This window comes from Sesamum indicum, linkage group LG3, assembly GCF_026168435.1.
Source record: "Sesamum indicum cultivar Baizhima isolate 11 linkage group LG3, ASM2616843v1, whole genome shotgun sequence".
NCBI lineage: Eukaryota > Viridiplantae > Streptophyta > Magnoliopsida > Lamiales > Pedaliaceae > Sesamum > Sesamum indicum.
In genome coordinates, this window is record NC_142659.1 from 18056396 (window position 1) to 18079507 (window position 23112).

General features: G+C 33.4%; 2 protein-coding genes across 2 annotated transcripts; both read left to right on the forward strand.

Annotated features, from left to right (window-relative positions):
* The first annotated feature begins 47 nt into the window (after positions 1 to 47).
* On the forward strand, positions 48 to 4521 carry LOC105157983 (chaperone protein ClpB1). Its single transcript, XM_011074563.3, has 7 exons — positions 48 to 263; positions 1063 to 2228; positions 2403 to 2584; positions 2683 to 3305; positions 3394 to 3673; positions 3758 to 3955; positions 4049 to 4521. Exons 2-7 carry the CDS (start codon positions 1076 to 1078, stop codon positions 4343 to 4345), a joined length of 2733 nt encoding a protein of 910 aa, XP_011072865.1. The 5' UTR covers positions 48 to 263; positions 1063 to 1075; the 3' UTR covers positions 4346 to 4521.
* Positions 4522 to 17086: 12565 nt separating this feature from the next.
* Positions 17087 to 22540, forward strand: TT7 (Cytochrome P450 superfamily protein). The gene is made up of 3 exons (XM_011074564.3): positions 17087 to 17599; positions 18787 to 19239; positions 21748 to 22540. The coding sequence occupies exons 1-3, from the start codon at positions 17159 to 17161 to the stop codon at positions 22387 to 22389; spliced, it is 1536 nt and encodes a 511-aa protein (XP_011072866.1). The 5' UTR covers positions 17087 to 17158; the 3' UTR covers positions 22390 to 22540.
* The last annotated feature ends 572 nt before the right edge of the window (positions 22541 to 23112 follow it).

A 23112-nucleotide genomic window follows, 5' to 3' on the forward strand; every position in this document is an offset into this window, starting at 1 on the left:
AATATATAATGATCCAAAACTAAGAAAAAACAATTATATATATATGGGGAAAAAAGAATTTCTCTGACAGCAGCAGAGTCTGGTAGTTTCGAGCCCAACCTTCGAAATTCCAGACAGCTCTTCTTGCTCAACAAAAGTGCCACTTCTCCTCCCCTTCTCTACGCATAAAATTGAACCCCAAGATTTCGGTAACATCATTCTTTAGTAGACGCCCTTTACTCTCTTTTATTGCTAAGACGTTCCCATTTCTACTGTCCATAAAGGTATGGCTCCTGCTAGTTCTCGTAATCTTTTGTTATTTGGTGAATTCTACATTCTTGGGCGGTTATATTTCGTTCCTCTTCTTTTCTTCTGATTTTTCTGCTGTTGGGGAGACTGATATGTTGTTTTGATGCTCTGTTTTGGGTCTCTAAGTTAGAGTAAGAGTGATTGTTTTCGGTTTCTTGAGGTGGTGGTTCATTGTTTAGCCTGTAAGTGGTTCAAAATTCGTTCTTCCCCCCCCCCCCCCCCCCCCTCTTTTTAGTGAATTTGATCCGTGGGATAAAATGGTTGCTGAGTTTGGTGCTGAAGAATGCGTTAAATTAAGTTGCTGCTGATTCTGATTCATGGTTAAATGTTTTGAGACAGATGTATGTGTTATTTCTTATTTTTGGATCGTCTGTTGAGATGTTAATGTATGATTATTTGTGTGTGTTCTTGATTTTGTGTTTCATCGGAGATGAATGCATGTATTCTGTTAGCAGCGGACTTGCATTGCCCGTTGGGCTGGGCTTAACGATTTTTTTTTCGACCACCATCAGTTGATTTCTTTGTATCTGTATCGTTTCTTAGTTGTGGATTTTTGCACTACTTTTAGATTCTGAATGTGGGTTTTCATGGAGGACTGATCAGTTCTCAGTGTTGCCTAGTCCTAGTAATGTGAAGATTTTCTCAACTTGTTTTAGTTTAGTTGGTCATGAGATATAACTCTTGGAAGGGGAAAACAGATACGTCCCTTCCTCTGTATTATATTGATCGGTTAGGGTGTTTGACATCCTTTTTGTTTTCTTTGCCTTGCTACAGAGTTCCAAAAGAGATGAATCCTGAGAAATTCACCCACAAGACCAATGAAGCACTTGCTGCGGCTCATGAACTGGCTATGACTGCTGGCCATGCTCAGTTCACTCCTCTTCATTTTGCTGCAGCTTTAATTTCTGATCCTAATGGCATTTTCCGACAAGCGGTTGCCAATGCTGGTGGGGGTGATGAATCTGCCAATTCGTTTGAGAGGGTAATCAGACAAGCAATGAAAAAACTGCCCTCTCAGACGCCTCCCCCTGATGAAATACCCGCAAGTACGTCATTGATCAAGGTCATTCGACGAGCACAGGCCTTGCAAAAGTCCCGAGGCGACACCCATTTGGCAGTTGATCAGTTAATTTTGGGGCTTCTTGAAGATTCTCAAATCCAAGACCTGTTGAAAGAAGCTGGGGTCACTACATCTAAGGTGAAGGCTGAAGTTGAGAAATTGCGGGGCAAAGAAGGAAAGAAGGTGGAGAGCGCCTCAGGGGATTCTACATTTCAAGCTCTGAAAACTTACGGTCGTGACCTTGTGGAGCAGGCTGGAAAGCTTGACCCAGTGATTGGTAGAGATGAAGAGATTCGGAGGGTTGTTAGGATTCTTTCAAGGAGGACTAAAAATAACCCGGTTCTCATTGGAGAGCCTGGTGTTGGAAAAACTGCAGTTGTTGAGGGATTAGCCCAAAGGATTGTTAATGGGGATGTTCCAAGTAATCTCGCCGATGTGAGAGTTATAGCCTTGGACATGGGAGCATTGGTTGCAGGAGCAAAATATAGAGGAGAATTTGAAGAGAGATTGAAGGCTGTCCTCAAGGAAGTTGAAGAAGCCGAAGGAAAAGTGATATTATTTATTGATGAAATTCATCTGGTTCTTGGAGCTGGACGAACTGAGGGATCTATGGATGCTGCTAATCTCTTTAAGCCGATGCTTGCAAGGGGTCAATTGCGGTGTATTGGCGCAACAACTCTTGAAGAGTATAGGAAATATGTCGAGAAGGATGCTGCGTTTGAGAGACGCTTCCAGCAGGTTTATGTGGCCGAGCCCAATGTTGCTGATACAATTAGTATTCTGAGGGGTCTAAAAGAGAAGTACGAAGGGCATCATGGTGTTAAAATTCAGGATCGAGCCCTTGTAGTTGCGGCCCAACTATCAGCTCGTTACATCACAGGTATGCTTGCTGTTTTTCTCTTGGAAGTTCTTGGTCCAGTGGGTTCAGTTGCAGCCATCTGATCTTACGTTTATATATGTAAACTGTTGATTTTGATAGTATTACAGTTAGTATAAAGCAGTTCTTAAGATATAATGGGAATGTAAATCTTTTGCATAAAAAAATTGAATTCAGGGAGGCATCTGCCTGACAAGGCAATTGATCTAGTGGATGAGGCTTGTGCAAACGTAAGGGTCCAGCTCGATAGTCAACCTGAAGAAATTGATAATCTTGAAAGGAAGAGGATTCAGTTGGAGGTGGAGCTCCATGCTCTTGAGAAGGAGAAAGATAAAGCTAGTAAAGCTCGGCTAGTTGATGTGAGTATTTTTTGTGTTGTTAAATCCTAGTTCCCTTGAAGAATTGATTGCCTGGCTGTTCAGTTCCTCGACTTCTGACACGTGTGACACTGTCTCAGGTAAGGAAAGAACTTGATGATTTGAGAGATAAGCTTCAACCACTAATGATGAAATATCGAAAAGAGAAGGAAAGAATAGATGAGCTGAGAAGACTCAAGCAAAGAAGAGATGAGCTCTTGTATGCCTTGCAAGAAGCCGAAAGGAGATATGATCTTGCCAGAGCTGCAGATTTGAGATACGGAGCTATTCAGGAAGTCGAATCTACTATTGCCAAACTTGAAGCAGGTGCTAGTGAGAATTCAATGCTGACGGAAACTGTTGGACCAGATCAAATTGCAGAAGTCGTAAGTCGTTGGACCGGTATACCTGTCACGCGGCTTGGCCAGAATGAAAAGGAAAAATTGATTGGTCTTGCTGAGAGGCTGCACCAACGAGTCGTAGGACAGGATCAAGCAGTAACAGCTGTTGCTGAAGCTGTCTTGAGATCAAGAGCTGGACTTGGAAGGGCCCAGCAGCCAACTGGTTCGTTCCTTTTCTTGGGCCCAACTGGTGTTGGCAAAACTGAGCTTGCCAAGGCTCTGGCAGAGCAACTCTTCGATGATGACAATCTGATGGTCAGAATCGACATGTCTGAATACATGGAGCAACATTCCGTTGCTCGGCTGATTGGAGCTCCTCCTGGGTAAGTAACCTATCTTTGTGAAACTATCGCAGGTACTGGATATATAATTTTCTGATCATGATTCATAACTATGCTGTCTATCGGCCAGATATGTCGGACATGAGGAAGGTGGGCAACTGACAGAAGCTGTGAGGAGGAGGCCCTATAGTGTTATTCTTTTCGATGAAGTTGAGAAAGCACATCAATCCGTGTTCAATACTTTGCTGCAAGTTCTAGATGACGGAAGGCTGACTGATGGCCAAGGCCGCACAGTTGACTTCACAAATACTGTCGTCATTATGACCTCAAATCTTGGAGCTGAATACCTCTTGAAAGGATTGATGGGCAAGTGCACGATGGAAAGTGCTCGTGAGCTGGTTATGCAAGAGGTAAACAGACTGTTATTAGCTTATTGGCGCAAATGTTTATTCAAATCTCCATCATATATGGTACTTAATTTTGTTCATTAACAGGTGAGAAAGCACTTTAAGCCTGAGTTGCTGAATAGACTTGATGAAGTCGTGGTGTTTGATCCGCTCTCTCATGACCAACTGAGAAAAGTTTGCCGCCTCCAGCTAAAAGATGTTGCGCGTCGTTTGGCTGAGAGGGGTATTGCCTTGGGCGTCACTGAACCTGCATTGGATGTCATACTGGCTGAGAGTTATGATCCGGTAAGTTTCAAGCTCGTTCCATGTGCTATTCACCTTTTCTATCCTACACCTTACACACAGCTGAAAGCTGAGCGTGCCCGTTTATGTTTTCAGGTTTACGGTGCAAGACCGATAAGGAGATGGCTGGAGAAGAATGTAGTAACCGAGTTATCAAAAATGCTTGTGAGAGAGGAAATTGATGAGAACTCAACGGTGTATATCGATGCTTCACCTGATGGAAAAGGACTGACGTATCGGGTTGAGAACAACGGAGGGCTTGTGAATGCTGCAACAGGAGAGAAGTCCGATATACTGATTCAGATACCGATCGGGTCAAAGAGTGATGCTGCTAAAGCAGTGAAGAGGATGAAGATTGAAGAAATAGTCGACGAAGATGAGATGGATGAGTAAATCCTTTGAGATTTGTTTTATTTTCTTGGTTGGATGTTGTGTTTTTGTACTTTTGGCACTTGCAATTGAAGTTTCTGCTTCCAAGTATGGAATAATCCTGTGTTTAAATGTAACTACTACTATGTTATATCTTTTGGTTCGTCTCCCTAACGTAAATTATACTGATATCCCTTGAAGTCAGGTTTAAATTTACAAATATTTTACGCCTTTTATAAAATTAATTAGTATTACATACGGATTATTTATGTTTGTATCATGAAAACATTGTATATACAATTATATTTTTTCAAAAAGAATTAAAAATAATTATTTTAAATCATGAGCAGAGTTCTGTTATATGTAATTCACTTTAAATTTAATTGATATTATTCATTTTAAATTTTAATGTTCCCTAGTAAGTTATTTTTTTTAAATAAATATCTAAGATCTTTCATATTAAATTAAGCGAGATGAAATTTTATTTGCAGATTTGTTTTTTAGTTAGTCATAAATTCATCTTCTAAGTAATTCAGATGAAATTAGAAATATCAATTTTTTTCTTCTTTGATAGAAATTAAATATTATAGTTTATTAAGTTTTCGTGTAGAATTCCTTTAGTTCCTTAAGTTTATTTATTGATGTTAGCAGCTTTTGTTTTTATTTTAAATTGATTCCTCTGATCATATTATAATTGATGGTAAATAGTCAGTTTAGGTTTATTTTTTTCACTTTAGTTCCTTAAATTTGTAAAATTGATAAATTAGTCCTTTTTTCGGATAGAAAAAGTCCTAATGTATGAAATTGTTTTTGGTATTGCCATGTCCAATTGTGTTTGTGGCTTCATATATTGAAAGAATATTGTATGTGAACTAACTGTTGGAGCAAATAATGTATGTGATGTATTAAAATGAACTTGTTGCAACTAAAATATTTTTTCTTCTTTAGAAAATTTGAATTCGTCTCTTAAATAATTGAAAATTTTATAAAATCATGATTGCAGAAAAATTTTGGTAAAAAAACATAACTCCGGGAGTGAAAACATGGCTTTGGGGTTGGAACACAGCCTCGGGTGTTCTGGTATGTTTGTGCATTAAAGAACACGACCGTGTTACACAAACGATCTTGTCGTGTAACTTTGGTTTGAATTCAAAATGTGATCATTTGGAGAATAAGCTTGTGTCCAAATCATGGTTAGGCCATGTTTAATTTATTTTTCTTTTTTAAAAAAAATAGTGGATAATGACAAAATAGTCCTTGCAGACTAAGCCATGTGCCGGTCACACGACCATTTTCCTGGCCATATTTGTGTTAGAAAATGGTTAGAAGGATCGATGTGAGATAAAAACAAAAGTTTAGAGATGGTAACATTAAAAAAATGAAGTTTAGGGGACTGAAGTGATATTAAACACAAATTTAAGGGACCAACTATATTATTTACTCTGTATATAACTAATTTTTATTTATTATTGAAAAAAATACTTACATACTAATGTCTTTTCGCAATAAGAATAAACACTGATTCTTACTTTTATATATTTAATGATAATCACAAGCTCCAGTTGTTGGTATTATTGTACCTCAAGTATATTATGAAGAGAAAAATAAAATTACGTGAAAATACAATCTAAACATAATTATTTTATGGGAAAATAGTATTTTTACCCCCATAAGTTAGACCCATGTCACTTTTGATCCCATTCATTACGGAGTTAGCATTTTTCATAGCATAACTTACAAAGATTAGGACTTTTGATCCTCATGCACTTTCTCGGCTATAATTTAACGATGTAGGTCACGTGCTTAGTACATTGTCGTTAAGTATATTGTCTAATTATATTATTCATTTACCATAAAAATATAAATTAAGTGCGTGCTATGATTAATTAACAAAATAATTTTTTTTTTCATTCATGCAAGTTTAACTATTGTGTATGAATCAACGATTAAATTGTATAGTGGAAACATTATTAAATTAAAAAGTTATTTTCTATTAATATTTTAAAAAAATTAAATACGATATATACTAAGCAAAATAAAATTTATTATTTTTTATGAAAAATAATTATTATTGAAAAACAACAAATACAAATATAATAAAAAATAATATCTTTTTAACATAAGGAGACAAAATAGTCTTTAATCCTTCAATTTTATTTTAAAAGTGATTTTTCCTCAAACACTATCCAATTTAGCTTTTGTCTGTTTTTTACATTTTATAAACATCACTCACTTTTGATTCTCCTATAACTTTCAACTTTCTCTACAAAAATAACTTTTTAAAAAATAGATCTTTTCGCAAACAGATCTTTTTAGTATTTCAAGTTCGTTTTTTTATTTTAACATTCTTAAATTTTAACATTTCTATTAAAACATATCAATCAATGCATTAAAACAGGGAAAAATGCAAGCAACCCCCTTATGATATCACAAATGAACGAATTATCCCCTTACAAAAAAAATAAATAGCGATGTTACCTCCATGTATTTTTTAAAATATAACAATTTACCTCCCTATGATTTTAAAAAGTAAAGGGGAGTAAGTTACTACATTTTTTTTATAAGGAATAATGTGCTTATTTTCAATATCTCATCGATAAATTGCTATTCACCCATTAAAATATACCGTACATTCCCCACTTTTTGTCACATGGCCAACGTTGTCACCTTCTCGTACTCTTATTTTTTTCAAAAGAACTTACGAAGTTTGGTCCCAACTAAAAGTAGTGAACTGATGAATGTGTTTTGTACTGCACTTGCACACCTACTTCAATTTTTTGCCCAATAGAAAGGAGGTTTAGATGCCAATTGCATTGAATTCAAATTCAGTCAGTACATTAAAGTATGTCTTTTTATTTGTTTTATTGTCACGTGGTCATCATTATGATTATGATAGTGGTACCTATTAAACCCGTATTTTAAAATTTAATAAAGAAAAACGGGCAAAAATAGTATATACATTATACATATTAAATATTGTGAGTTCGAGCCTTTCGAAGGTGGGTGTGTGTCTATTCTATAATACTCTTGTATCTTAGGGTAAATTATATTGACAATCCCCGAAATTAGGTTAAAATACACAAACACTTTATATTTTTTACAAAATTACAGCTGCACCCTCTATTCGAATGCAGAACTTACACAACACCCCCTGAAAAATATTACATTGGTGTAGCTGCAATTTTGTATAATACATGGGTGTTTGTGTAATTTGATTTAAACTAGAAGGTGTCGGTGTAATTTACCTTTTATCTTATGAATATATTCATTAATTTGAATTAGCGATGTATCGAATCCGTTATTAAATTTGAATATATTGAATAATGTAATAAATTGTATGCTTAACTATTTCGGGGTATAAATATGTTCATTAAACAATATTTATTCAATTAAAATATTATATTGAAAATTAGCATTGGAAAGGCAAATGCTCCGAAACATGGAGGGAAGATGTTTAGAAGAGAAGGGCTTTATGAAGATCTAAGTAAAAGAAAATGAAGTAAATTATTTTTTTAATTTAATTAAATACAATAGTAATTTGAAACAAAAATCTAAAATTGAAGTAGATGTGGAAATGATATAGGTTTGTCAAAATTCGAGACCCGCCCCTCTAAGAAAATTTTGGACTTGGATCCATTGGGCGGAACCAATAAATATTTTTAAAATATTAAAAAATATATTTTGTAAAAAATATTAATACTTTTTTTTTGTAATATATATGGATGTTTTAGGCATTGAAATATTAAATATTTTAGAATATGTTACTTATATAAATATTAAAATGTTTATAAGCTATTTATATCATTATTTTAATTTATAAAATATTAAGTTTATGTGTTATATGTAAGTTATATAAATCAAACATATTTTTTGTATACGTACAAATATAATTTATATAAATATATATAAAATATACAATAAAACTTAAAAAAAAAATCGAGGTCGGTCCGGGTCTTGCCCCTAGATTATTTAAGGCCTCAAAACTCACCCCTTTCCCAGGACCCGGACTCATTGTCATCTTTAAATTATAGTAACTGGAAAAATTATATTTTGCGTGTCTCTATTTTATCGCTAAAATGATTATGATCCCCCATGTTCCATGAGTTACAATGTGATCCCTCAAGTTGGCCAATTGGCATAAATTTGATCCTAACCTTCAAGTTTCAGTCCAAAATTCCACTTATATTTTACCCAAAAAACTCAAATTCCACTAATATTTTACCCAAACGAAATAAATTTGAATCGACCATTTTATCCTAAATAAATCACTTTTCGTGCCACTGATAACTGGTTGACTAGTATCTTTTCACATTTTTCTAGAATTGAGATCATATAAATTGCTTTGATTTGACATAAACATCAGATAATTTTTATGAGAAAGAATTCTCTACGATAAGTTTGTGTTATACTTTTTTAGAAAGAACTTAGAAAGTTTTCTCGCTGCTAAAATTAGTCATGATGTGATGAATCTGGTTTATGATGTCCTACCTCACCTACTTCAATTTGTGTACAGTAAAAATTAGGTAAAATTATATTTGTGATCCTATAACTTTAGGTTATTAGTACTTTTAGTTCAATTTACTTCATTTACATATTTAGTCCTTTTTTATGAATTTAGTCTTGAACATCTTAAATTTGATCCTTTTTTTAGCAAATTTAGTCCTGTATTGACAATTTTGGTCCTAACGACTTATAGTTACCAGACCAAAAAAAGAGATCTATTACATTGTGAAATGGACCAAAATTTTCAACATATGACTAAATTTGTCAAAAAATGATCAAATGTGAGATGTTTAGGACTAAATTCATCAAATAAAGGATTAAATGAGTAAATCAAGTAAGTTATTGGACTAAAAGTGCTGACGATCTAAAGTTATAGGATTAAAAATATAATTTTACCTAAAAATTAGTATAATTACATTTATACTTTCTAATTTATAATTTATTTATGCAAATTATTTTTATTTTTTTGTGTAATTATAAAAACCACCCTTGACTATCAAAAAGTAGAGGAAGTTTGTGTAATAATGTTGACGTTTCTGGAGATGTATGTGTAATTTTTAAAAAAATAGAGGTGGTTTGTGTAAATAATGTTCACGTTTTTAATGAGTGGATATATAATTTTTCGAAAGGCATAAATAATTTTATAAATAAACTATAGTAAGGGGTGTGATATAATCATCTCTAAAAACTAAAGAGGTTTAGATGCCCATTTAATTGAACTAAAATTGAGAACATCTGTCGGTATACTAAAATATGTCTGTGTTATTACATTTATTGTCACATAGTCATCACTATGTGCTACCTACCAAATCCGTACTCTGAATCTTGCCCATAAAAAAAAAAAAAAAAAAAAAAAACAAAAAAAGGAAAAAGAAAGAATTTTCTTTTTTGAAGTTATTTTGGTACATGGACTAGTCATTTGATGAATTTGGTTTAATTATATTGTCCTCTCACGACTACAATTTTATGCACATTTAAGATTTTAGGTTTCGGTTTACGACTGTGAGTGTATGTTTATGTCTATAAATTTATTGTCTTTTTATTTTGTTTGATCGTATTCACACACAAAAAGAAAAAAAAATTATTTTTGTGATGGAAAATTTATGATGGAATCACATATACTTCTTTTCTTGTGACGAGACGTCCTGTTAGTGTAAGTGGCGTGGAATATATTTTCAATGAGAAAAGACATCCTGTTGGAAGATTTGTGACGGGAGAGGACACCTTCAATGTACACGTTGCAAGTTATGTCAAATGGACGAATAATGTTCTAATTGATATTGAGATAGCCTTTGATGATATTAAAATTATTATATTATTATACTATATGTAAACAATTTGAGACAGATTTGAGACGGATAACCGTCCCAAGATCTCCCAAAAATTATTACATTTTGCAAAGGACGTCCATTGGAAATACCACACAACAAATGATTCATTTTAGATGAAAGTTGTTATGGGAGTTGTTGCAAATTTTGGGACGGGTTTTTAACAACATATCTTGTCGCAAATTGATACGATATTTGCAATGGGTGCCTTGATTTTCGATGGCTAGTATATTTTTATTTTTTTATTTTATGACGGGCAAGACGTTAGAAAGTCCATCTCAAAATTACTTTTAAAAATAATTATTAAATATTAATATTATTTTTTAATTAAATTAAATTTAAAATTTGAAATGGAATACAATTAAATTAAAATCAGGATTAATTAATTAAAAAAATAGTAAAAAGATATAATCAAATTTAGAATGATTTTATTTTTAAATTGAAAAATAGCAAAAAAAAAAAAAAAAGGAAAGGAATCCTAATCTAAAGCAGCAGCACCGTCCTGCTCCTTGTCAGTCGTCTGGCGATCCTGAACGGTATCACTGGTTATGGCATCCCACCAGTGTTGTCGGTTTCGGTATTGGTGGGATGCCTAAATGTGACATAAAGGGCATCATGAACCCCTTCTTCAACTCAATACATCGCTTAGTTTTGTGTTTGGTGTCGGCATTGGTGGTGGTGGCACGTTCCTCTGCAATGTTGTCGCAGTGGAGGGTTGGACCTCTAAGCTTAGATAGAAGATCTGACCCTTGTTTGGGCCGCCAGCGTCTGAGGTTGTTGAAGATGCAACCTCCTGCCAGCTGTCGACGCCTAGGTAGCGTTGTCCTAAAGCAACTTCTAGTGTATGTCTTGAAATGACCAAAATAATAAAATAAAATTATTAATTAAATTATTTTTAATCAAAATGATTTAGTGATGTGCGAACTTATAGCCACATGTTCCGCCCTTGGACTACTTCAATAGCCATCCGCCTTCTTTTTGTAGCATTTGGAGAAAACTTCCTTCTACTTAGGTTGCTTGTCGAGCTAGGACTCCTGTCGAAGTCAGGGATCATGTGAGTATGTATTCAGGTTTCATACACATCCCTGGTGGGAGTTGTATTGTGTCAGGATAACTGACCAACATGTGTACGTCCAGCTATACTGACCATGCGGTGCTAACCAGTCGGTGCACAAATCCAATCTAATATTATGAAGATCCACAGCGAAATTTGAGGTGTGATAGGTCGAAATGCCTCCATGCCTCGGCATCAGAAGGATGGCACATGAAGCTCTTCTCCATCTGGTTAATGGTATGCCACATCGTGTACTCTACAGTCGCTAGTGAAACAGACAAGCTCTATAGTAGGGGAGTCAATGAAAAGTACCTCAGCATAACACACGAGAGCTTCTCATGCTAGGGATTTAGATCCCTCGTCGGTTTGTACTTCGGGTTACCACAGAACTTGTAGTACTCTAGCCCATTGTCTTCTTTCCAATCGATACAACATGCAACTATTTTTACATACATCAATCTTCTTAACTAGTAAATAGTTCCCTTATCATCTTTTTTATGCTGTAGTAACCGGATTGAAAGGTGTGATAATGGAGTAATAAGTTAGTAGCCCACTGGAACACTTGATTGTAGCATCTCTTGGATATGTGCTTGGCCTTAATGTTCACCAGTCTAACAACTGCCGACAATTGGGACTCATTATAACTATTGTGATATGGTTGGTCGGTATCATCCACTACATCAGACTAGCGGTCTAACAACCCCAACAGACCATGACCATACAGAAGGGTTTGATCATGGGTAATAGGTCACTAGCCCATTAGGTCACTTGATTGTAGCATCTCTCGAACATGTGCCCGACCTTGATTTTCACCATCCTAGCAACTGCCAACAACTGGGATTCATTATAGTCGTTGTACTACGACTGGTCGGTAGCATTCAATACATTGGATGAGTGGATCGATAACCCCATCACATCGCAGCCATACGTCCCCCACCATACCACGAATTAGGGGACTGGTTTGACTGGCATCCGTAAGACAGGAGCTCGGACCCCCGATAGGCACACTCTCAGCATATGATGAAAGTATTCTAGCCCAACTACATCAAAAACCACCATCTAGTTCCAATTTATCTGTTGATAATCATCTCAATGAATAGTAGTCACCTGTACAGCTGAGGTTTACTCGAGAAGTCGAGTAGTCTCTAAATCATAATACTCTTGCACCTTCCTTCACCATGTAAAGTCAAATTATAATATTCCGCCACAAATCCTTTTCCAACTTAAGTCGAACATAACGTCATTTGTTATTTTGAACCTATCGTTCTTGCACTTCCAACATGGCACCTAATATTATCGTCGTCCATATGCTCAGGCTATTACTTGGTTTAGTCTATGAAAGTCTGATCACCATCCTCAAACTCCTGCCTAATATCCACATTCCCCGAAAATTTCTTCTCATACATCTACCTCCTCAATTATTTTAACATGATAATCACTAACTAAATATATATACATATAAATTTCAAGCTATAAATTAATAAATTACAAGTAATACTAATAATATTTAAAGGTTTCAATTATTACCTAGTCAGTCATAGTCCCCCCCAAACTAAATAACCCAGAGTTCAGTGGTATGCTATATATGATGGTAATATTAAAAATATATTTAAAAATCAGATAGAGATAGAGAGTGTATGTGTGATAATAATTTAAGAGAGTGAATACAAATAAAAAAAAAAAAAAAAGCAACATATCTATAGACAAGTTTACGATGGATTTTGTGCCCATTTGCGACGGATAAACTAGCCATTGAGAAATAGACGTTATGGCATTTGCAATAATTTTTTGCAACAATCACAGTAGTTGTTGTGTAAATAGCGTCTATTATATTTGCGACGGAAGAAGTTGCAAAATTTAAAAACTTTGTGTTGATATGATAACGAGGTTGTGAGGAAAAATAAAATTGAATGAAAACCCGTCCCAAATGTATTGTCGTCGTAACAAGTCCGTCACGAAATTGCAATTAAAGTTCTCCCTTGCAATTTGAGGATGGAAAATTTTATGGACAATTTTCCTGATTGCAAAAGACGAGCCTTATTACTCTACGATTGTACTTGCGACGAGTCTTCTATCGCTAAGTCGAGTCATTTTGTTTAAAACCCAAGATGATGACATCCGTCGTAAAATCATGGCAATATCCCGCATATATTGGGATAGATTTTTTTTGTCGCAAGAAAATAATCTTTTGTAGTGTATCGAGTTGAATTATTAATGAATGAATCAACTTTTGAATTTAAATAAACTAAATCGTGTACTGACTCGTATATTATTATATATATATATATATATATATATAAACTAATAAATACCAACAAAGTCAATCTAGTTAGGTTCCAGATCATAGATATTCTCTCCCTCTCTCTCTCTCTCTCTCTCTCTCTCTCTCTCTCTCCTATTAAGCATTATTTTTTAAATAAAATACTAAAAGAGATATGTCATTTTACTATGATTAATTATCATGGTAAAAGTAAAAAAATCATGATAGATATAAATTGACTATGGTTTTACAATGGGTATTATTTGTTGTTTCTGCAAGCTAGACCAAAATATTTAAAACTTGTGGCAAATATTCCTGCACAGGTAAAACCATAGCGAACGTTAATTAACCAAGTCGTAACCTAATTTTTTTCATATCGATTTTTTGTATAATTATAATAGATAATATTGATTTACTATAATTTTTAAGCTGCAATGATTTATAATATAGAAAATAATTAATTTTTTTATATTAAAATATTATCTTGAAATTAGTATTAAAAAGGCAAATGCTCAAAACCATGGAGGTGAATAAAGCTCTAAGTAAAAACAAATTAAGTAAATTATTTCTTCCAGATTCAGGAAGCAGTAAAAGGATGTTTAATTAACCTTTATTTTTGTAATGGAAATAAAGTACAGAGAAAAATACAAGTCTGAAAAGTTGGGAGTCTTTGGAAACGAAAGTGAAAAATAAAATAAAAATTAAAATTGTAGTATTTGGTGAAAAAGTTCACTATTTTGTAGTTTTACCAATAAACAGTGAGAATTGATAGGGATAAACTTGTAACTTTTTATTTTAAAAAAATCTTAATTATTTAAGTAGTTTAAAAATATATATAAATTATAATTTAAAAAAAAATACTTTTTTCAGCTAATTTTCAACATGCGTGGAGAGTCTTGGGCAGCTTGTGTTATTATAGATAATCTAAAAAGCATGAAAATAATAATTTTAAAAGTATATTTAAATCGTGTTATTAACTAATTTCTACAACAAAAAAAAAAAAAATCCGTATATCATAATCTTTTGGCCTTCATTGCTACAAATTGACCAAGAATTCATCATGCCAATCTACATAAATTTATCCAGTGAAATTTATCATAATTATAAATATATTCTCATTATTTAAAAAATTACAAAAACACCCGTTTTAAATTAATAATCGTGGAACAAATTTGGAAGGAACCCTTTAGAATTTAGCCTTTTATTTATAAGGTACGTAGGTTTGGTGCATATATGTTAACAGTATTGTTGATAATTACTTTAAACAGTAGGCCTATTTTTTGAGTCTTTTGATAGAATTGTTTGAATAATTTGGCTACATTATTGATATTAATTATAAATTAATAAACGGCTTGTGTGCTCTGAGTCCGTGGCTACATCTGGTGCACAAATCCTAACTACTACATTCCTACAACTATTCCAACTAACCACACTTATCAGATTGATGGGACACTTAGCTCAGGCTGTGTTTGCACAAATTTTGTCCACACGCATATTCCCAATTAAGAGTATTTCAGGTGAACAACAATTTATTCTTATGTGATATTGAGAATGAGTACATTATTTTAAAATAGAGCAATTTATCCTCTGTATTTTTTAAAATGAAGCAATTTATCTTCTTATATAAGGAGGTAAATTGTTCATTTTAAAAATCGTAGGAGGTTAAATTATTATGTTTTAAAAAATATAGAGAGGTCAGTCGCTATTTATTTTTTCATAAGGGAGTAATTTGGTCATTTACGATATCACAAGAGGGTTGCTTGCATTTTTCCCATATATTTCCTGTTGGAAAACATTGCGTGTGACGTACAAGTAGATGCAGATTTGAATGCTTCTTGTCCTGCCAAAAAGGCATTGAATTGCTAGGGATTTTTGTAGGGTATTTAGATTTTTATGTACTTGTATGCCTGTTTGGAGTGAATTACAGTGATTTCATATAACTGGAGCATGTCAATGCATCTGAGTTGGTTTTCTAGTTGGATGATAGTTTGTTTTTGGATGAAGAGACAAATTACTAATACATGAAAGAGACAAAATTATTGTTTTTATGTACCGAATTAGAAATGGTGAAATAGGGACAGGATCAGAACGGAATTAGAGACGAAATAGCCACAGGTGCTTCACAAATTCACTGAAATTACTGATCGAATCAAAGAGAGGGTTTGTGACTAAATTTTTCTCAACTCAAAGATGGACTAAGAGACGGAAACTTTTCGTCTTAATCAGAGACGGAAAACACCTATGGAATCAGACCTTTAGCGAAAGATTTTATTGATTTTTAGAGACGGATTTGTAGGCTTCAGAGACAGAAAAATCCATATGTGAAATCATGTTTCCTTGTAGTGTCTCATTTTGCAATGGACATCCAGTCTCAATCCTGGTGAAAATTATAAACGGCTTTGCAACGGAACAGCTATGTGTTTTTGAATTAATTTATAACTTGCAATTAAATAAGAAATTTGAATATGAAATGCAATAAATAGGAAATTTAAAAGGCGATAAAAAATTAAGTTGAAGTTAATATAAATAACAACTTATTATTTTAAAATATCAAATTTATAAAAAAAATAAAAAATAAAATATCCTAATTTATTCTCGTTGCCTCTGGGCAACCATATGCTCAAGGCTTGGTAAAAAAGTGCAGGCCCTACCAAGAACATGCCAACAACTTATGAATCCCAGCACAGCAGAATATTCACCATAATTTTTAATCACAGTCAAAATATCTGTCATGGCTAATGTTTTGGCCCAATTTGCTGAAACAATGGCTAATGATTGTTACAAAATTATAATTAATTTGTATTTATCGTAATTTTTTTATTATAATAATTAAGTGTAATAAAAAATTATATTCTTTTTTAGTGAAAATATCTTAAAAATAAAATCAAACAAAGGCCAACAGGTTTGATAAATAAAACTAAAGAGTAAGATAATTGAAGTTGAAGGACATGAAGAGTTGTTGCATCCTATTGGCTTTTAGCACTAAGTTCCAAGTAGTAATAATGACTACCTGATTAGAAGAGTACCAGAAGAAATTAAATACCCACCAACCTATAAGTAACCCCCATTCAACATCCCACTTTCCATGTCCACATATATGCAGCCCTACCTATCTTTTTTGTTGAAAACCCTTCTAATCATATTTTTTGTGAAAATAAATAAATATTTTTTGTGTATTATAAAATTACAGCAACATCTTTCGAGATTATAATTGTAATTCTCTATTCAAATGCAAAACTTACACAAACGTCCCTAAGAAAGTTTAGTTGTAATTTTATAAAAATATAGGGGGTTTGTGTAATTTGGTCTAAACTCAGGGACTGTCAATATAATTTATCCTACTATAATTAATACATTTGTGTTATATGTATAGTAAAAATTGTAATTTTAATTCCATAATTACCAGAGTTGACAATTTTGGTCATGTTCCAATCTATTTTAGCAACTTTATCTTATAATATTAAAATTTTTGTATGTGACCAACTTAATTATTGGGTGCATTTTTTTCGACAGCTGTATCAAATTCTGATAATTGTACGTGAAATTTACATCAATTAGATCAATAAACTCACATTACAATAAACGCACTGGTGTGCATAAGTTTGGTTGCAGTTTTCTCCCCTACCCCTCAAATATTATATATATATATATATGATGCACCAAGATTCCATCCCTACCCACAAATCAATACGATGAATACCACCCTAACCTTGATAGTATACACTTCCATACTATGTTTATTTTTGTACTCCTTCCTCCGCAGGCGGCGGTCGGTGCGGCTTCCACCGGGGCCGAGGCCGTGGCCGATCGTCGGAAACCTACTGCAGCTGGGGCCGAAGCCCCACCAGTCGATGGCGGCGCTGGCGCGGGTGTACGGCCCGCTCATGCACCTGAAGATGGGGTTCGTGAACGTCGTGGTGGCGGCCTCCGCAGGCGTGGCGGAGCAGTTCCTGAAGGTGCACGACGCCAACTTCTCGAACCGGCCGCCCAACGCGGGCGCCGAGTATGTGGCGTATAACTACCAGGACATGGTGTTCGCGCCTTACGGGCCGCGGTGGCGGCTGCTCAGGAAGATCTGCGCCGTGCACGTCTTCTCGGCCAAGGCCTTGGACGACTTCCGCCATGTTAGACAGGTTAGTTCCCCAATTCAGCAGCTAATACATACGCACTGAACTTAAAAATGTGAGCAGTCGTCAATGCAGAGATTCAACCAAGTTATTGGGAGGCATATATATGCAGAAATAGTATGGTTCGTAGAAGAAGACATGGACGTATCACACCCTCCATCCCTAAATATTTGCGTTGACTTTCATCACTAAAACAAGAAGTTTAGCCATTCAAAATAATTAATATTATTACTGATTATATGTATTAAGTGGAAATAATTTATTTTATTTTGTCGATTGTCGATCCCCAATATTATTTTCTGACAAAAAAGTTGCATATAAAATTATTAGATAGTTAAATTTGACAAAAAAGTTGCATATAAAATTATTAGATAGTTAAATTCTCATCCACCGAGATTTGATGTAATTACATATAAATTTTTTGTGATTTGAAAAATTATATTTAATACCACTGAAGTTTATTTTCGTCTAACAAATAAATCACTTCGTTCGTTAAAATTTATCGAATTTGCTAATAGTAAATGAAAAATTGAATGAAAATCTATATTTATCCTCGACTTATTACAAGTCAAATAATTTTGTTATGATCAAATTACCCTCATATGTATTTACACATTATGCATGTGAGAAGAGATATATTTTCACTGTTATAAGGATAGTTTAGTTGGAAAAAATTTGTATGATCTACAATAAATCAGTGATAAGTCAGTCAAGGGCAATCATCAACTTTCATTCTTTTTTTTTTATTATTAACATTAACAAATTCGGTGAATTTTCACTAAAAAATGGACCTATTTATAAGACGAAAGCAAACTCAATGGTACTAGATGTAAAATTTCAAACCATATGAGATTTGCGTATAATTACATCGAATATCGAGATATCAGTGTAATTTTCCCTAAAAATAATTAGAAAAAAATTACAACATTATCCTATGAATATGGAGGAATGCCAATATAGTTCCGTATTATTCATTAATTAGATAATTTTACCTTATAATTTTAAAAATTCTGCATAGTAAATATACTCTTTATCAATTATTTTTATTCTCAACTTTTAAATTACAGTAAGATATTATAAATTACAACAATTTTAAGACCTGTTGGTATTATACATTAATTAAATATTAAATAATTCTCCTGAATAATTTAAATTTCTTGACAAATTTTAATGTTCTTCTTATTATTATGCAGGAAGAGGTGGGGATCCTCACTCGCGCTCTAGCAAGTGCAGGACAGACTCCGGCACGTTTAGGTCAAATGCTGAATGTGTGCGCCACCAACGCAATAGCACGTGTGATGCTAGGGAGACGGGTGGTTGGGCACAGACACGGCGGTGGTGACGAGAAGGCGGAAGAGTTCAAAGCGATGGTGGTGGAACTGATGGTGTTAGGCGGCGTGTTCAACATCGGCGATTTTATCCCACCGCTCCAGGGCTTCGACTTGCAAGGAGTGATCGCAAAGCTGAAGAAGCTTCACAAGCGCTTCGACGCCTTCTTAAGCGGAATTCTTGAAGAGCACAAGATCAACGGTTCACAGGGATCGAATGGGTACCAGGACTTATTGAGTATGTTGATTTCCTTGAACGATGACAGCGATGGCGCCGGAGGCAAGCTCACCGACACGGAAATTAAAGCGTTACTTTTGGTACGCACGCTTTTCGGTCTTTATTATGTTGATCTCTCAATTAATAGAGTTAAAAATAAGAATATATATATATAAGATAAAAATAAATGAAAAAAAAAACTATTTATGAAAAATTATGATCGGTGAGGAAATTAAAAAAAAGTTATTTAATTTTTAAAAAAATTTAATATATCAATAAATTGAAAATACCAATATGGTAATATTCAATTATATATAGTATAGATAAGTGGTACATAATTATAAGGGATAATTACACTTTCCATTTTGGAATTTGGTGTAATTATTGGTAAATCTCATTTGGTTTGAAAAATTAAATCTAGTACTCATGCGATTTGCTTCCATCCAATAAATAAGTCCATCTATTACCCAAAATTCACTAAATTTGTTGATATTAATTAAAAAAACCAGATAAAAATTCATATCTACCCTCGATTGATTTATTACTGATTTATTACATGTCAAATATATATATTTTATGATCGAATTATTCTTATACATCTTCATACGTCGGATGCATGTGTGGAAGTATATATATTTTCACCGTTATAAGGGTAGCTTAGGAAAACTATTAATACTCTCTGGTTTCAACGGCCTTTTATCCATTTTTATAGTGAATTGATCAAAATGCCCTTGTGAACTATGAATTAAAATCTTACTTAGTATTTTAAAAATCCTACAAAACTTTTTTTACGGACTGGATGGACAATTTCTTTTATCCACCTCGTCTGATTTTTTTAATAATTTTTCAATTCTTTTTAAAAGAGAAAAAATACAGCAAGACCAAAGTCGACAATTTCACGCCACAATTAATTCAAGTATTATATGATTTCAATCAAACATCAACGAGTACCAATAATTTTTCAAATAATAATAGAATATTTATAATTATATCGAATTTTATACAGGTAATTATAATTTAACCTATATTTTAAGAGGATTATAAATTCTATCTAATACCCTCTTAAATTGTAGGACATGGTAGGGCCGTGGAGCAATAATATTGCTTTTAGGTCTTGTTCTTCTTATGGTAAAAGGGACATGAAAATGGAAGTAGCATGGGACCATATATATGATATTAAATCATCATAAATAAGATGAGAAAGCTACGTTATTCTTATTATATCAATATTATTATTTTTTCACTATTTTGAACTTTGATGAGAATCGAATCGAATAAAATTTTCGATTTTTTTAATATAAAATTCGATAAAAATTGGAAAATTTCGGCTTAGATTGGTATTTTACTGAATTTATGGAATTTACAACAATATATATAATTCCTACGTCTCAAAATTAGTTATTGATTAGAATGTACTCCATTTTGTCATTCGAGCTATACTTGTTCTTACACTTTATTATTTATTTTTTTTATTCAGTGAAGTTATCATTTCAACTTTGTGAAATTTGCAAAATATCATATATGACTATTTTTCGATTAAATTTTTTTATGCAGTGCATTGCATATGTAAACATCACATATGCACTATATGTAATGTTTTTTCGGCAGAAAATTTGATCGAAAAATTGTTATATATGACAATTTATAAATTTCACAAGGTTGAAATGGTACAATGACATATAAAAGAAAAAAAACTGATGGAATGATGTAGTTCGAGCGGCAATATAATAATATACCCTATTAGTTATTAGTTAATAATTATATTGATTAAATTAATAAAATTTATTATTTTTTAAGCAAATTGATATATAATTATTCATTTATTATATTTATATAAAATATATATTTCTTTTTTTAAATTTTGATATTCAATTCGGTACTATATATATCGATACCAAATTGAATGTCAAAATTGTACAAAACTTTGCACCGAAAATCAAATTAGTTATATTACTACTTTTGAGCCAAGCACGTACTATCTGTAAATGCATTTATTTCCCATGTTTTCTATTTTTATTTACTTATTAGTAATTATAGCACATTGTTTATGTGTGTATAATAAATAATATTTTGTATTTTAAAATATATTATGAATAACAAAATATATGTGTGTATATATATAACACATCATATTTTTAAAAAATAAAAAATAAAAAAAGAAGGGAAGAAAGAAATTAAGTAACAAAAGAAAATTAATTTTTAGGAGTATTATCGGTATAACAATAAAATTGGTATTGCAGTGTCATAACTTGTGTTTGTGAGAGGAAAAAAGGCCTTTTCTTATATATTAACTAGCCGTTGTGACATGTAGTTCTTTCGTGCGTATAATAAATAATTTTTTAAGCTTAAAAATATATCATAAATAAGAATAAAATATATAAATCAGTGTATCACATTAATAAAAAAAAAAAGAAAGAAAGAAAGAATATTTTATCAATTAATATAATTTTGAAAAGTTGAATAAAAAAAGAAAGAAAGACATTTTTGACTTAATACAGAAATGATGCGACGGTATCATTAATCGTTGTGAGTTTGAAGTGGTTTTTTTTTTTATATTAGTATAGATATCGGTTAAAATTCAGTTTCTAACTTTGATAAAATCATTGTAGAACTTGTTTGCAGCTGGGACGGACACAACTTCCAGTACGGTGGAATGGGCCATAGCCGAACTCATACGCCATCCCGACATCCTAGCCCAAGCCCAACAAGAGCTCGACTCAGTTGTCGGCAGGGACCGGCACGTGCTCGAGTCCGACCTGCCCCAATTACACTTCCTCCAAGCCGTTGTCAAGGAAAACTTCCGTCTCCATCCCTCCACCCCTCTGTCCCTGCCGAGGATGGCAGACGAGAGCTGTGAGATCAACGGGTACTTCATTCCGAAGGGTTCGACGCTCCTTGTCAATGTCTGGGCCATCGCTCGTGACCCAGACCTATGGTCCAACCCGCTGGAGTTTCAACCAGCACGGTTCCTGCCCGGCGGAGAAAGGCCCGTTGTCGACGTTAAAGGTAATGATTTTGAACTGATACCGTTCGGGGCGGGCCGTAGAGTATGTGCTGGAATGAGCCTGGGTATACGGATGGTCCAACTACTGATTGCGACTCTGATCCATGCATTTGATTTCGATTTGGCTGACGGGCAGTTAGCTGAAACGCTAAGCATGGAGGAAGCTTATGGGCTGACGTTGCAACGGGCCGAGCCGTTGATGGTGCATCCGAAGCCCAGGTTGGCACCTCATGTTTATCAAACCTAAGTGGGGTTACCTTGGCAAATCATATCCCGTGTTCTTGTAAAACAATAAATATATTCATATTTATGTATGTATGTATGTATCTTTGTTTTTGGAGGTGCTGCAACTGTATTTTGCATCATTCTTAATTAATATTGCACTGTTTTTCTTTGAATTTCCTGTCCATATTAATTGATTGATATTCGCTACACAAAAAAAAAGGAAAAGTTGATTATTCTCTATATTATAAATCACCATTATTTAAAAATTATAGTGAAGCAATATTATGTACAGTTAGACAAAATTGATACGAAAAATTAAGTTTTGGCCACGATTAGTCTATTCGGTATGGTTTTCTCTATGGCAACATTATAGCAAATATTTTGACCTTATTTCCAGATCACATCAACTAATAACGATTGTGAAACTATGATTAATTAGTACCTGATAAAAAATTTAATTAACTATAGTAAAAAGTTACACTTATTCTAGTGAATCCAACTTTCACTACAAACAAATGCGGGATTTGGGGCAGATCGGATGATTAGTCCAAATCCCGTTCCATTTTGGAACGATCCTTGGCACTCTTCAGGAACGAAAATGGGTCGCTGACGTCACGATCTTACTTTTCTATGTTTTGTGGTTTTGGGACGGCACAATCGTTACCAAGAGTGTTCCAAAATAAGTGTTACATGTTATGTTCTGAAAACCAGTCCTAACTTGTAACAATAAATAATTAAAACTCAT

What these genes read in the sequence shown, in the direction of transcription:
- LOC105157983 (XM_011074563.3), top strand. Translation starts at nt 1,076, where the DNA reads ATGAATCCTGAGAAATTCACCCACAAGACCAATGAAGCACTTGCTGCG. An exon ending in ATCAGCTCGTTACATCACAG is followed by an intron (nt 2,229 to 2,402) that starts GTATGCTTGCTG and finishes AATTGAATTCAG; the next exon opens with GGAGGCATCTGCCTGACAAG. An exon ending in GTGAGCTGGTTATGCAAGAG is followed by an intron (nt 3,674 to 3,757) that starts GTAAACAGACTG and finishes GTTCATTAACAG; the next exon opens with GTGAGAAAGCACTTTAAGCC.
- TT7 (XM_011074564.3), top strand. Translation starts at nt 17,159, where the DNA reads ATGAATACCACCCTAACCTTGATAGTATACACTTCCATACTATGTTTA. An exon ending in ACTTCCGCCATGTTAGACAG is followed by an intron (nt 17,600 to 18,786) that starts GTTAGTTCCCCA and finishes ATTATTATGCAG; the next exon opens with GAAGAGGTGGGGATCCTCAC. An exon ending in AAATTAAAGCGTTACTTTTG is followed by an intron (nt 19,240 to 21,747) that starts GTACGCACGCTT and finishes AAATCATTGTAG; the next exon opens with AACTTGTTTGCAGCTGGGAC.